Here is a 15861-nt window from a genome sequence, read left to right as displayed (position 1 = left end):
CGCACGTCGTCTGTCACGTATTAAGTTTTTTATGTCATCGGGGAGGGTGCCCCGGGGGTTTGTCAGTCGGGGGACAATAGTCTCCGTCGTAGTCTGAGTCAGGGCGTTTTTAATGTCAGTCTCAAGGGAGAGGATTGCCGCCTCCAGATCATGGGTGGTTTCGATGACTGGGAGCGCCATGTTTCCTTGCATTACTGTTCGGAAACGCTCCCAGTCAGTGAACCTCCTCGTGAAGGTGCCTTCATATCTCTGTCTTCGCCCCAGATCCAGAAATATTGGATTGTGGGCGGAAGACCCTTCGTATTGGGTGGATATTTGGGCATTTAACGGTATAGATTTTAAGAGGGCAATGTCGATAACGTCGGGGCGTCCTACGGGTCCGTAATGTGTCGGTTCTGTCGGTCCGAGTATAGTCAAGTCGTCGTGTCTGTCTTGGTAATTCAGCAGGACGCGACCTCTTGTGGTCGTCGTCCCGCTGTGCCATATGGGGGACTTCGCGTTGAAGTCCCCGATGGCAATTGTCTGGGGCCAGGAAAGGATTTTGTCTAAGTCATTGTCAAGTAGTGGTAGTCTGGGTGGGTGGTAACAGGACACCACCGCAACGTCTCCATGCCGTAGCGATCTCACCGCTATCGCCACGGCCTCTGTGTTTTGAGTTTGGAGCCGCTGCAGCGGATAGTGGTCGATGCACTTCTTTACTATGAGTGCAACACCACCCCCGTTACGGTTTCTGTCATGTCTGTATATGTCATAGTCAGGGATGGAGGTACGGGATGCCTCGCTGAGGTAGGTCTCCTGGACAGCCATAACGTCTATGTTTAGACGGTTCAAGATGTCCACGAGTTCCGTTTTTTTGGCCCGGAACCCGTCAAGGTTCCAGGACGAAATTCTCAGCGAGGAGGGTTGGGAGGGCCGACGAGCCATTAGAAGTCGAATAATTTTTGCATATTCGACACCATGGTCGTCAGCTGGACGCAGAAGTCCTGAAGACGCTTTGTTGCGTCAATCAGGGCCGCCGCGCCCGGTTGGGAGGGTGTCGTGTCTGTGTGTGCGTGTGGTGAGGTGTTGTGTTTTTGTTTTTGTGTGTTTTGTGTTTTTCTGGTCATGTCAGCGTATGTGCGTCCTGGGGTTGTGTTTGGGGTGGGTAGGAGGGGCTGTCTGTGTGTTTGTGTAGTGTTTTGTGTCGTGTGTGTGTCTGTGTTTTGTGTTTTTGTGTTTTTAGCTTTGGGGTACTGAGGGCACCCCATATAGCTGGCGGGGTGTGGCCCGGCGCAATTTGCACACCTGGCGGGCGTGTCTTTGGCCTTTTTGCATACGTGCGTGCTGTGGTTTTCGCCACATTTTACGCACTTTGGCTCAGCTGTGCACCGGGTCTGGCCGTGGCCGAACCGCTGGCACCGGTGGCACTGTGTGGCAACCCGCTGCTTTCGCTGCAGCTCTACTCGAACCACGAGCGAGCAGCAGCGGGTTACCTTCAGGATGTCCTCCTGGTCCTGTGGGGCCTGAACTAGGACCAGGGGCATTTCCTGTTTATTTTGACGGCTCGCCATGCGGTGCACTATTGCGCCGGGGAACCCTTGTCTTGCGAGGTCGAGTTGGACCTCACTTGGCGAAACACCCGCAGGTATTCCGCGTATCACCACCCTCAGCGTTTTTTCTTCGCTGAGGGTGAAGGTGTGGTACTCCTCGCCTTTGTCTGTCAGTGTCTTTGTCAATAGTCTGTGGTCATTAGGTGTGTTTGGGTATATGGCTATACCGTCTTTAGTCAATTTGGCTTTTGTGTAGTTAATGTTAAGTGTCGTGAGTATTTTTTGTACTTGTGTCCACCGTTCTTGCTTTCGCAAGATTACCGGGGGGACTTGTTTGGTTTTGTCTGTCTGTTTTTGTGTGTTTTGTGGGGTATTTTGTAGGGCGCTTGTGGAGGGTGTAGGTGTCGGGGGGCGCGTGTTTGGTGTTTGTGGTCGTGTTTTGTTTGTTTTGTCTGATTTTTTAAGTCTGGGGGCTTCGTCCTCGCTAGAGGATTCCGCTGTGTGTTTTTTGCGTTTCTCTGTGCGTGTGTGTGTGGGGTGTGTGTGTGGGGGGTGTGTGTGTGTGCCTGTCTGGGGTATATTGTCTGTCATTTGTTTGTCGATAAGTTTGTCGAGTTTTTGGTGTAATTTAGTGGTGTTTTCGTCCGAAAGTTTAATTGTTTTTTGCAAATCGACGATTTGCTGTGTCATGGTTAGTCATGGTTAGTACATCGCATGCAAGTATGTATTTGTTTAATTTGAGAGAAAAAATGCGGAGGATAGAATATTGTAATTTTGTCAAGGTTCTGCTTATGTTTTGGAGGGAAAATTGAAAAGCATTGAAAAAAAAACAATATCAACATATTATATTTATTACAGATAAGATATACTCTTACAAAAATAGATATATGTATAATATTTTAACAAAGTTATAGAGATTTGTAATTAATACTGGAAAAATTATGTTTGCTTTGTATCATACGTAAATACCAGGCACACTATTTCTAAAATAGTTGACAAGGAGGCAGATTACGATTCATGTCGCACAAATATGTCTTTATTTCAGAAAAAACTGGCCTCTTGTTGGGATCCCCATTCAGAAGCACATCTTTCGCGTAGTTATATAAGTCTGGGGGACACAGTTTGGGCTGTGCAAGTCTGTAAGAGGTAAAAAATGGAAATCAGAAATTGCAAATTAAGAAATCTTTCAAAATACATTATTTTCTGACAGAAGTAGAAGTAATGTGATAGCGGATATGGAAAATAGTCTACTTACTTGCCGGTCAGTGTGAAAAAATCCAGTATAATTTGCTTGTAAAATCCTGGTACTTCATTTGAAACCGAGATGTATAGTTCCCATATCAACAGACCCATGGACCAAACGTCGCACTTGGTTGTGAATTTTTTGGTATCCATCACCTCGGGAGCACAATACTGGTTGAAAAATTGTTTTCCCTGAAAAAATATTTATTTTGTGTAAATTGTATAATCAAATACAAGGTGTTTAAATAACTTTCCATCATTTACATACGATAATGCGTAGATGGCCATGCGATTTTCCAGACATATTAGGTGCTTTCGTTTTGGCAAAAATTGTATCTAATATCAGTTCAGAGCAACTCTGATAGCTGCTATTTTTGCCAAATCGAAAGGACCTACTGTCGTTTATTTTCATTATCAACAACTTTGACACCAATTTTTAAGGTTAAGTTCTTTATTTTATTATTTTTATAACTTAGAGCAAAAATTATATATTCAAAGCATATACATTCATGTTATAGATTCCTCCAGTATCGCCAACGTATTTGCACAGTCCGAAATCCCCTATCTTGCACTGCTTCTTTGAGTTGACAAATACGTTTCTGCAGGCCAGATCTCTGTGTATGTATTTCATATACGAGATATATTCCATTCCCGAAGTGACTTGAATCAGCACGTCTATTAAATCTGTTATATTGGGAAAAACGTTTTTCTGCAACGAAAAAATTGTGTTAAGATTCGTTGGTTATAGCGACACGAAAAAAATGGTGTAAAAAAAAACAATTCTGACAGCGAAAAATTATTGCTTCCTGGATAGGTTTGAATTAATTTTTTGCAAATTTGGTATTTAAATAAGAAAATAATACCCTTAAAGCGTCAAGTAGATCACCGTGCTGCATGTACTCCATTATAATCTTAAAAGGCGTTTCCTGGACTCCAAAAAATTTCACTACGTTATCGTGGTCAAAGTTTGTCATGACCTTCGCCTCCTCTTTCATCATTTTGACGAATTTGGAATTATTAGCGCCTTTCAGTGCCACTTTTGCTACACATCCGTCTGGTTTTCTTAAGGTTCCTAGTGTCACAAGCCCAAATGAACCTTCCCCTGGAAATATAAACATATAATTGCTACAAAATGGATATCGCGTAAATAGAGGGTAAGTTTATTTAAAAACAATGTAATTTTGGGCGACGAAAGGATTTCTGGCGCCTACCGCGCCGTCTACACGGGTCATTTCAACTGACGAGTCAAATTTTAATTATTTATATTTGTATATTAAGAGTAATAAATTACTATAGTCATATTTTCGAGGCGATTATAAAGTACCAAAAAAAAATTAAAAAAAAATTTAAATACAGTACGCGCCTAAAGTATGGAGTAAATTTAGTAAAAACGAAACAAATTTTTTTTGGGAAAAATACTCGAACAGGTCGATTTTTAATTTAAAAAATACATATTTTAGAATAAAAGGCGATTTTCAACCGTCATTTGTTTTCGAGTAATGACGTCATCGACATTTTTTTTAAATAGCAACCCCCTATTTTTTTCTTGATTCTGAAGAACGTTTCAGTGTCGATCTGACAGTATTAAAATGTTGCCATCTTACTTAGGAAAGTTTTCGAGTAAATGACGATTGAATGTTAGAAAACTCAAATCAATTAAAATAAAGCAAAAACGTTATCAAATTTAGTTTTTCGAAATGCCTGAAGTTTTTTTAGGATCACGTAGGTATAAATCTTTACAAAGTGTCACTGTCATACCGACTTTCCAAGTATTGTAAGCGATATAAAAATTATTGTTGAATTTAAAGTATTATGGGACATTTAAAAATTTTAATTCTTATCGGATGCGGGAATAAGACTAGAACGCAGTAGGAAGTTTACGATTTATTTAATGAAAAACATCCAGATCGCCGTATCAGCCAATCAACAGTCTGTAAGATAGAATGTAAATTTAGAGAAACTGGCAATGTTGTAGATATTTCAAAACCTAGACGTCCAAGCGTTAGTGAAGATCACAAACAACAGAACATTTTGATAAGTAAGGTAGATAATCCTCATAATACTTCATTAAACAATTAAATTAGTCAGACCACAGTGCTACGTATCCTGAGGAAGGAAAATATCATCCCTACAAAATTCAACTTGTGCATGAACTCAATGAAGACGATCCCGACCGCCGCTTACACTTTTGTGAAATTATGAGGGATTTATGTCAAGTAAATAAAGATTTACACCGGCAAATACTTGTTTGCCACGTTTTGTCTAAATGGTACATTGAACCTTCAAACTTGCAGGTATTGGAGTCTGAAAAATCCTCATTGGATGGCAGAGACACATACCCAACACCCACAGAAATTAAATGTGTGGGCTGGAATAGTTGACAACAGAATAGTAAGGCCTTTCTTCTTTGAAGGAGCCCTTACAGGAGAAAGATATTTAGAGTTTTTACAAAATGACCTTGTTCCAGCGCTTGCAGTAATTTTTCCTAACGATAATGACCCTGATATTCCTGACGACACCATATGGTTTCAGCAAGACGGTGCACCTCTCCACTATGCGCGCCCTGTTTGAGATTTTCTGGACAATTGTTTTCCTAGGAGGTGGATCGGCAGACGAGGACCAATAGAATGGCCCGCGAGATCCCCAGATCTTACACCCCTGGACTATTTCCTATGGGGCTACTTAAAGTCCAAAGTGTACGTTAATAGACCACATAATTTAGAAGAACTCCAAAATTGTATTATTGATGAAATACACAGTTATCCCCAGAAATAATTCATAATGTCCAAGAAGAATTTCTACACAGACTTGCGTATCGTCAAGAAGTCGGTGGGTTGCAATTCGTACACTTAATTTAGGTAGAAAACTGAATTGTATTTCGATCTTTCAGAATCAACAAAAAAAATAGGGGGTCGCTATTTAAAAAAAATGTCGAAGACGTCATTGCTCGAAAACAAATGACGGTTCAAAATTGCCTTTTATGCTAAGATATGTATTTTTTAAATTAAAAATCGACCTGTTCGAGGATCTTTCCCAAAAAAAATTTGTTTCGTTTTTACTGAATTTATTCCATACTTTTGGCACGTACTATATATAGCGAGCGATGGCGACAATAATGAAAATTTCCCTATTAAAGTAATTACAAATTAATATAATAGATGTCGCACCCTTCGTTGTTCTCGCGAATAGGTTTTCTTCTTTTAAATAAACCAATCACGGTATTTAGTCCCAAATTTCGCAATTCCTTACGTGAACTATAGCCCTTACACACACTTTTTTGCGTGTAGTTATATACAGGGCGTTACAATTTATTAGATGTAGGGATCATTTGTGATTGTGAGGTTATAATTTTCAATTTTTTATCTGTTTATAATAATGAATAATGTACCTTCATTTGTTTTTTGCTTAGCGTGTTATTGGTTGATATTTTTAATTTAAACTTTGACTCACCTAAGATATAAAATTCGTCGTTTACACGGCCCTTATCCACCGTGAAGCAGTCTAGGTCCGTTTGCAAATCCAGAGCACCTGAAATTTTCATTTCTTAGAGTACAATGTTCTTTAAAACGTAAGGTTAGATTTTTTGATGAATAAACTGAAGAGTATTATATGATACATAAAGCAGGATGTTTAAAAATAAATATCATTGGACATTTATCCTAGTAACATATGAATAGAAATTACCTTCAAAACTTCTCATTAAAGATTCAATTTCCAGATTGTCGGAAGGTGGCATCGTGCTGGTTACCTGCTTTCGGTGGCATCTTTTTCTCTATAATTTGATAAAAATTGCAAGATAAATGACAAATAATATACAGGGTGATTCACAAACAGTGACCAAAAATGAAACCTCGTTTTCTTTGGTAAATTTTAAGGGGAGTCTTTTCGATAAAGTTTTTATCTAAGACGCTTCATTAAAAAGATACAGGGTGTTAAACTTGAAAAATATTTTTAATTTTTTTAAATAATTTGAAAACCAGTAAATGAAATAATTTGAAATTGGGCACGTATATTTATGTAATCATTGTCCAAAATCTGAGATCTTATTCTAAAATTTATATGCTCCACTGACGGAGATACAGGATACGGTGGCAATTTCTTCTAAATAAAATAGTACGCCACTGCTTCACGGTAAGAATCATGATATTTTCGGATTCGTCTTTCAATTTTCTACAAATTACTGCTCTCTTATGTTTTTCGAAAAAAGCCCGATTTCCGAATAAAACTTAAAAACGAACTGAAAGCACCGGACTTCAACCCACTGGATTTATTTTTGTGGGTTGCTGTTAAACGGCTGGTATACAGTGAACAAATTAATACACCCGAGCAGTTAGACAGAGAGAATAAATAATGCTTGTCATCAGATTCAAGCAACAATAAATTCCGAACAAATTACATTTTCGTTACTAAAAAGACATCGCGCCTGTGTTCGTGGAAATGGAGATAATTTTGAGCATTTACTCAAATAAAATCATTAAAATGATGACTAAATACATGTGCCCAATTTCAAGTTATTTCATATTAGTTTTTAAATTATTTAAAAAAATTAAACATATTTTTTTAAGTTTAACACCCTGTATGTTTTCAACGAAACGTCTTAGATAAAAATTTTATACGTAATACTCCCTTAAAATGCACCAAAGATTACGAGGTTTTATTTTTGGTCACCGTTTGTGAATCACCCTGTACGTATATAGAAATGCACGTCATTTTCATTCTTATCTGTATCAGAACTTAGAAAAGCCCTTTATAAGGAAAGGGCTCTAATGTAACTTATTGAAAAACTTTTGTAGATGTAATTTTTTCATCAAAAAATATTTTTTTAAATGCTCTCGCTCATAAGTTTTACTAAATTTCTTTTAACCAGTTGTTTGTATCACCCCGTAGAAAATCGCTGTACGCATAACGTGGTTTAAGTAGTTCATAAAGCTATGCGGAGACTGTGATTTTGTTAACCCGATCAGTAGGATCACTGATCTTGTCGTTCAGAACATACACTACACATGATAAAAAGATACGTAAAACGGATTGTTAACGAGACTTTAATGTTAAATTTTACGTGGGTGTCGATTACATGTGCTATGGCAATCAAAAAACAGTAATTAGACTCATATTTATTTTTAAACACGAAAATTGTTCTTAAAATCCGAAAACAGTTTCCGAAAATCAATAATTTACCGTTACTTTTCTCGTTTTTTTATATTGAAACGAAATTCGGCCTAGTACCTATGCTATGCTTATACACTTTTGTTTCATGACATTTCCACAATAATTGTACTTCTGTTCTTAGAAGCTTAGAGATTGTCCAATACTGTTCTAGAAACCCATGGAAAGTTCGACAAACAAAGAAAACTGTATAAACGGCCACTCTGATGTGCGGCGGAATTTGTTTGGAAGGTTATGTTGATATTTGTTATTGTGAACTGTTAAAGATATAAAAATTGTGTTAAATAAAGGAAATTCGATACAATATGACATTTTGTTAAAGAAAAATTGATGGATATTAATATATTACAATTTTTGTCGGAATTTTGCGTGAGTAAGACAAAATTTTATTTACGCAATGAAAATGTTTGTTGTACCAATACCAAACCATAACATAACAGTGAATTAGGCTGATCCAGCAACTGTTATTTTGCATCATTTAACACGTATATTTCTCCCTAAGTGGTAACTTAAATATGTCTAAATTTTAGCCAAATCTCTTCGAAAAGCCAATGTATGTAAGCGCCAGACATGCAACGCAGGCGAGAGAACGTCGCCGTCGGGCCAACGAACACAAACAAACGCTCAAAACCCTTTTTTATTTAGATTTCTTTATTGAATTATCGGACACTGTAAGTGTCGTTCCTGTGAAAGCCATCTAGTTATTTAAACTATATTACCACCGCATTAAAATAAAAAATTATTATTAGAGTCTTATTCCCGTGTCCATAGTTATTTCTAGGCTTCTCGAGTGCTCAAATTTCAAAATTTTGTTTTTTTCTCAAATATTTCGAAAACTAATCATGTTAGCCTTGATGCTAACGCTACTTTGCCCCCATTTAAACTACTTCGTACCTCTTACCGTTTCCGAGATCCCTGTAGTGAGAAGCGAATTTGTAACAGCCTGTATTGTTAACACTTTTGACAGTACCGTTTCAAAATTTCGTTTTCTTCTAAAAGCTTTGTATTTTATACATGTATATTTCAGTCCTGAAAATGCAAACGTAGCTAAAATCTATCGATCAAGCTATATTTACGTGTTGGTCTTGGTCACAGGTGATGTTAGAACAACAAGAATACAAGACGTTTCTTTGAAAGACTGCATTATTGAATGATTTCAATATGTCAGGGTATGCGCTTTTTCAGTTCATAATATTTAGGCATATCGATTTTTTTTAGATAAATTTTGATTGTTTTTTTTATTTGATTATTCCCGCAGTGTTATCTTGTCTATGAGGTTTTGCCTAGATTTTTGTTATCTAAGAAGTTCATTAATAAATTTTTATATATAGGGCGATTCATTAACAATGGGAAAATCGAAAGCTGAAGATACTATACGTAAAATGGTGACCATTGGCGTAAACATGCCTTATCCGAAAGTTGTTAGTTTCGGAAATACAGGGCGTTGAAAGTTAAAATTTTAAATCGTTTTTTTCTGCGATTATTCTGAAAATATGTAGGTTAGGAACTTGAAAATTTGTGACACTATATTTTTTTAAACTCAGCGTTGCTCATAGAGGGCGCCACTTACGACCAATTTTACCGAAAATTTAGTTAATAACTTTTTACCTTATACGTCTAACATGAAACTTGATTCGAAACCTAAAAGAGCTATCATTTTTCCATTAATTATGTACTCTTGTTTCATTTCGGTATCTCGATGCGTTTTCGAGAAAAATAGATTTAACGAACACTATGTTTTGATAATACCAGAAAGTAATAGCAACAAACTAAGTGTTTCTTCATGTTATTACAACAATTAACAATAAAACAAATAAAATACGTAATAATGATTTAAAGTAATTATTCGAAGAATCCACCGTTGACACTGGTACATTTTACACAATGTTTTCTGAGAGATCTTCGAGTTTGAAACAACATATTGGGATTGCGTCTGACTTCGTTGGCAGCGATTTGTATTCTTTGCAACAAGCCTCCATACGAACCAATATATTCTTTGTAAACGATATCTTTCATTCGAGGCCAAATAGAAAAATCAAGAGGATGAAGTCTGCTCTTCTGGGTGGCCAAGCAAAAATGCTTCAACGGCTTGAAGAAGTTCTACTTTATTTAAGAAGAGACATGTGCGTGCATATTTAAATGTAGTTTTTCCAAATCGCTGGATTGGTCATGTAAGCATTTTTACTTGTCCACCCAGAAGTCCGGACTTCAATCCTCTTGATTTTTCTTTTTGGTCTCGAATGAAAGATATACCTAGTTTACAAAGAATCTATTGGTTCGTGTGAAGAGTTGTGCCAAAGAATACGAATCGCTGCCAGCGAAGTCAGACGCAACCCCAATATGTTGTTTCAAACATGAAAATATCTCAAAAAACGTTCTGTAAAGTGTATCAGTGTCAACGGTGGATTCTTCGAACAATTATTACTTTAAATCATTATTACGTATTTCTTTTATCATTAATTGTTGTAATAACATGAAGAAACACTTACAAGGAGAAGGTAAGGTAGTCGGATTTTTGTAATTTTTTATATTTATGGTATGTGTAGTTTGGACCTTGAATAAGAATTTTCCGAAGCAGTTTGACGCAACGTTCATAAATTATCGAGATCATCGATTTTGAAGTTTTATCTGACAGCTAAATACACTAGATGTGACGCATTCCTCAATTGGGAGCGTGGCCTAATTGGTAGCGTTCAAGACTAACAGTCACGAGATCGCTGGTTCGAGTCCATCGCGTGATATATATATTCTTTTTCAAAACGCACCATATGGTTTTTTATTATTTTTTTCATCTCGAAATATTATAATAAATACTTATATATATGTAGGAATATTCTTCAAATATTTAACTAAAATGCACAATTGGTTGATAAACAATATTTATTATGAATTAACAATAAGATTTCATTAAAAAAAAAACAAACGAGGTCAGGTAGGATGTTCTTTTATTTTATATTTATGTTAGTATTTGACATTTTACGCAGTGTGGTATGAGCCAGAATGGTAGCTATCATTAAAAAATGGGAAGCAGAAATTTTTTAAGCATCTAGCTTCCTTTCTTGAGAACTGTATGTAGGAATATTCTTCAAGTGTCAACATTTTGAGCTAGATTGTGTGGGTCATCCACCATGTTTAAAAAAACCGCTTACAGAACACACCTGCTCGGGCATAAAAAGTTTCGGTAAATTCCACAAAGGGTAGAGAAGCATCGAAACTGTGTGATGAAAGAACTATCTTTCAAAATATTAACGAAATTTGCTTCAACGTCGATATTTTGAACACAAAATGCGCCTGTAAAAACATAACATTTACACGACATGCTAGATGCTTAAAAAATGTATGCTTCCCATGTTTCTATGATTTTTATCATTCTGGCTTATACTACACTGCGTAAAATGCCAAATACTAAAAATAAAATAAAAAACCTACCTGACCTCGTTTATTTTTTTTAAAGAAACTTTATTGTTAATTCATAATAAATCTTGTTTATCAACCAATTGTGTATTTTAATGAATTATTTGAAGAATATTTCTACATACACATAAGTATTTATAATAATATTTCGTTTGTTCATAATTTTCGAGATGAAAAAAATAATAAAAAACCATATGGTACGTTTTGAAAAAAATATATATATATATATCACGCGAAGAACTCGAACCAGCTATTAGTCCAAGCATTATAGAGAAATGCTTACAGAAATTATTACCTGGACAAAAAAAATATGACCGTATAGAAAATTAAATTTTAAGTTGAGTTTCTTGTTCTTTAAACTCGATCCAATATGGCGAACATGGTTAAAAAAAATCGCAAAGTTGAAAAAAAACGGTTTTTCTAAAATAACTAAAAAAATATAGCACGGATTGAAAAATTTTAAATGAGAAAGTTGTAGGTTTTAAAAAGATCTATCGACTGATTTTTTGAAAGTATCGATTGCTTTGTTACTTTTCGAGATATATCGAAAAAACCGTTAAAAATCTTCTCTTTTCTCTTCTTCTATAACTCGTTTACATTTACGTGCCCATATTTGCTATTTACTGCAAGCATAGCCCGCGGCAAGCCAAAAAAGTACATTTTTGAAAAATTTAAAAATATTAATTATTTTTCGAGATATATCGATTTTTTGAAAAAAAGGCGCTCTCGAAAATTGGCTAGATCTTCTCAGCGGATAGCCCTACAGTAACGATTTTCGGTTTATTTTCTTCGTAAAGAGTTATATTATCATGCTGTTAAAAAATGTTGACGATTTTATTAATTTTAAGGATCAAAAAATGACTGAAAATGTTGCACTTTTTTTGGGTATGTTTTTTTCAAATAACTATTTCAATTTTTATTTTATGAAAATGACTTTTAAAGAAAGAAAACTAAACATTTACGGGTCTATTTTGCTTCTAAGGCGAAAATGCTATAATATTCGTGTTTAGCTACCCCAGATTAAGTACAAAAAAATAATAAAAATTGAAATAGTTATTTGAAAAAAACATACCCAAAAAAAGTGCAACTTTTTCAGTCATTTTTTGATCCTTAAAATTAATAAAATCGTCAACATTTTTTAACAGCATGATAATATAACTCTTTACGAAGAAAATAAACCGAAAATCGTTACTGTAGGGCTATCCGCTGAGAAGATCTAGCCAATTTTCGAGAGCGCCTTTTTTTCAAAAAATCGATATATCTCGAAAAATAATTAATATTTTTAAATTTTTCAAAAATGTACTTTTTTGGCTTGCCGCGGGCTATGCTTGCAGTAAATAGCAAATATGGGCACGTAAATGTAAACGAGTTATAGAAGAAGAGAAAAGAGAAGATTTTTAACGGTTTTTTCGATATATCTCGAAAAGTAACAAAGCAATCGATACTTTCAAAAAATCAGTCGATAGATCTTTTTAAAACCTACAACTTTCTCATTTAAAATTTTTCAATTAGTGCTATATTTTTTTAGTTATTTTAGAAAAACCGTTTTTTTCAACTTTGCGATTTTTTTTAACCATGTTCGCCATATTGGATCGAGTTTAAAGAACAAGAAACTCAATTTAAAATTTAATTTTCTATACGGTCATATTTTTTTTGTACAGGTAATAATTTCTGCAAATTTAACATTAATCCATGACAGAATGCTTGGACTATATCTCGTGACTGTCAGTCCCGAACGCTACCAATTAGGCCACGCTCCCAGTTGAACAATGTGTCACATCTAGTGGATTTAGCTGGCAGGCAAAACTTCAAAATCGATTATCTCGGTAATTTATGAACGCTGCGTAGAACTACTTCGGAAAATTCTTATTCAAGGTCCAAACTACACGTACTATAAATATCAAAAATTACAAAAATCCGACTACCTTACCTTCTCCTTGTTAGTTTGGTTCGCTTTTAATTTCTCGTATCATCAAAACATAGTGTTCGTTAAATCGATTTTTCTCGAAAACGGATCGAAATACTGAAATGAAACAAGAGTACATAATTAATGGAAAAATTATTGCTCTTTCAGGTTTTGAATCAAGTTTCATATTAGACATACAGGGTAAAAAATTATTAACTAAATTTTCGGTAAAAACGGACGTAAGTGGCGCCCTCTATGACCAACACTGAAATTGCAACACGCATCTTATTCGTCGCTTAAAAAAATATAGTTTCACAAATTTTCATATTCCTAACCTACATAGTTTCAGAATATTCGCAAAAAACGACTTAAAGTTTTAACTTTCAACACCTTGTATTTCCGAAACTATCAACTTTCGGATAAGGCATATTTGCGCCAATGGTCACCATTTCACGTGTAGTATCTTCAGCTTTCGATTTTCCCATTGTTAATTAATCACCCTGTATATTTGAATTGGCTTGAAATATCTAAAGTAAAGTAAAAACTCAAGGGCTAACAAAAAATAAATATATATCAAAAAATAATAATACAAGGATCATATTGGTTAATTCGTTAAATCACTTCTCAGAAAAAGAGAAAAAAATTGGAAACGGACCCAATTATTAATTGCCTAAAAGTTTAATTTATGTAGACAAGTGTTTAATTTTATGAACTATGATATAACGCTCGAATTAAAATAATTAAAGAAACAGAAAACAAACGACGTTCAAAGAAAAACCATTACTACTCAGATTTACAGTGCGTTATTCTGACCCGCCTCGTATAATAATTATTACTTACCGTCCTTCTCCTTCTGTTGTTTTTCGGCGGCATGGTGTCTTCTCGATGCAAAATACAAAACTATTGCTCGAAGCTACGCGAACTAATTTTATTACAAGCCAGTGAATGCTCGACTGGACAAACATAAACATACAGTTTTTTACGAGATAAATTCAACAACAACGTTATCGCTTCCCGGTGATTCACTCAAATACGCACTACTAATCGCCGAGTTGTGTTCAGTTGTTTACATTAGAGATATGCGGGTTTTACACAACGTAAGGTTCCTAATCGCGGAAGCTGTCTAGTGAGGGGTTCCGTCAGAAAGCGACTTCGAGTATGTTTCTTTGATATATTTAATACCTCACACTATGGCATTTTTATAACAATATAAGGTATAGCAGTGTCAGTAATTGGCCGACTCTTCATCTTCAGGCATTTCCAATACCTCATAACTTTGCATATATAACCGATGATATAAGTCTCATTTTTAGCCGTCAGAATCGGTTTAACAAATTTAAACTTCGCTTTTCCACCGTCTAACTCAATTTTTGTAACATTACGTTCTAGGCTATTTTTTTATCTTACTTAAATTAAATAATTTAAAAATGATTTTCGGGTATTTATCCCGCTTGTTTTAATTTTTCTTGGAATCTGAATCAGAAGAGCATGTTAGCCTGTGGCTCCATTATTTCGTGATAAAACTGGATTCTCTCTCGTGATTTAATCTAGGAATAGATTCTAAGAAGGATCTTCTTTTTGGGGTCAGGCTCCTTCCATTGTATTTTATTTGGATTTTTTCATGTGCTGTAATCTTTCTCACACCATTTTTTATATCTATATGTAGTAACCTGTTTCAAAGTTTAAATTTTGCGCGCAATTACATGGTTCGCAGAAGAAGAAGAAGAAGAAGAGGAGATCTTGGAGTAATGTGTTTTGGTGTTCTTAGGTTAGTTTAGAGGAGAAACGAGAGAGCAGAGATGGATGTGAGGTTAAGTCTAATCAAGCTCTCTACATAATAGATAATACTTGAAAATTTATTACATATACAGGTAACTGTAAACATAGTGAAACAAAATAGGTATCTATACGTTTACAGTTAGCATATAATTTTTGAGTTTTGTAGTACTTCTCTCTGGTAATAGGGGGACAAACTAGTATAGCGCAATAATATGTGATTCCCGTGTGAGCGAGTATACGAGTAAGTAATGTTAATTTTGTTATTTTAATAAACTTGTATTTAAAATACTATTGGATTGTTATTTTTGTACAACTCTGCTACATTGGATTTAAAAAACCTTAATATATTTTGAAAAAATGTATTACATAAATATTTCGGTTTTTTATGTTGCATTATGCAACCAAATATACACCTTGCGAGGCTCTTAGGCCATCTCACGGTTCTTTTATAAATCTCATGTTTTTGCAGGATTTTCTCATGCTTTGTTATTTAAGTGGCAACAGTGATGTAAATAATAAAGGTTGCTGCGTTAAAAATTATTAAAATTAAGAGTTTATAGAAGAAATTCAATGGTTCACATGGCTACTTGACTTTTTCAATAAAATTATAATTATACTTAATAACTTTATTATTAATTTATGAAAATCGCATGAATTATACATCTTTTTAAAGAGATTTCCCTCTTTTCTTCTAATGAGGTAAAAATTCAATATGGCGTCAATAACAAAAACAAAAGTTGACTACCGCTCAACACATTTTTAGAGATACGTTAATACTGAGCAATTCACACATTTAATGCCAGACTATGCATTTTTGTACTACAA

The 15861-nt window shown here is 35.0% G+C and overlaps 1 protein-coding gene across 1 annotated transcript; it reads right to left on the bottom strand.

Moving 5' to 3' along the window:
• Window positions 1-2468: 2468 nt before the first annotated feature.
• On the bottom strand, window positions 2469-14232 carry LOC108908752 (ephrin type-A receptor 4a-like). Its single transcript, XM_018712880.1, has 7 exons — window positions 14098-14232; window positions 6456-6543; window positions 6222-6299; window positions 3635-3873; window positions 3277-3480; window positions 2785-2963; window positions 2469-2666 (listed from the first exon to the last, which is right to left on the bottom strand). The coding sequence occupies exons 1-7, from the start codon at window positions 14128-14130 to the stop codon at window positions 2513-2515; spliced, it is 975 nt and encodes a 324-aa protein (XP_018568396.1). The 5' UTR covers window positions 14131-14232; the 3' UTR covers window positions 2469-2512.
• Between the last annotated feature and the right edge of the window lie 1629 nt (window positions 14233-15861).

This window comes from Anoplophora glabripennis, unplaced genomic scaffold (genome assembly GCF_000390285.2).
Source record: "Anoplophora glabripennis isolate ALB-LARVAE unplaced genomic scaffold, Agla_2.0 scaffold446, whole genome shotgun sequence".
NCBI lineage: Eukaryota > Metazoa > Arthropoda > Insecta > Coleoptera > Cerambycidae > Anoplophora > Anoplophora glabripennis.
This window is presented reverse-complemented; position numbering and strand designations above follow the sequence as displayed.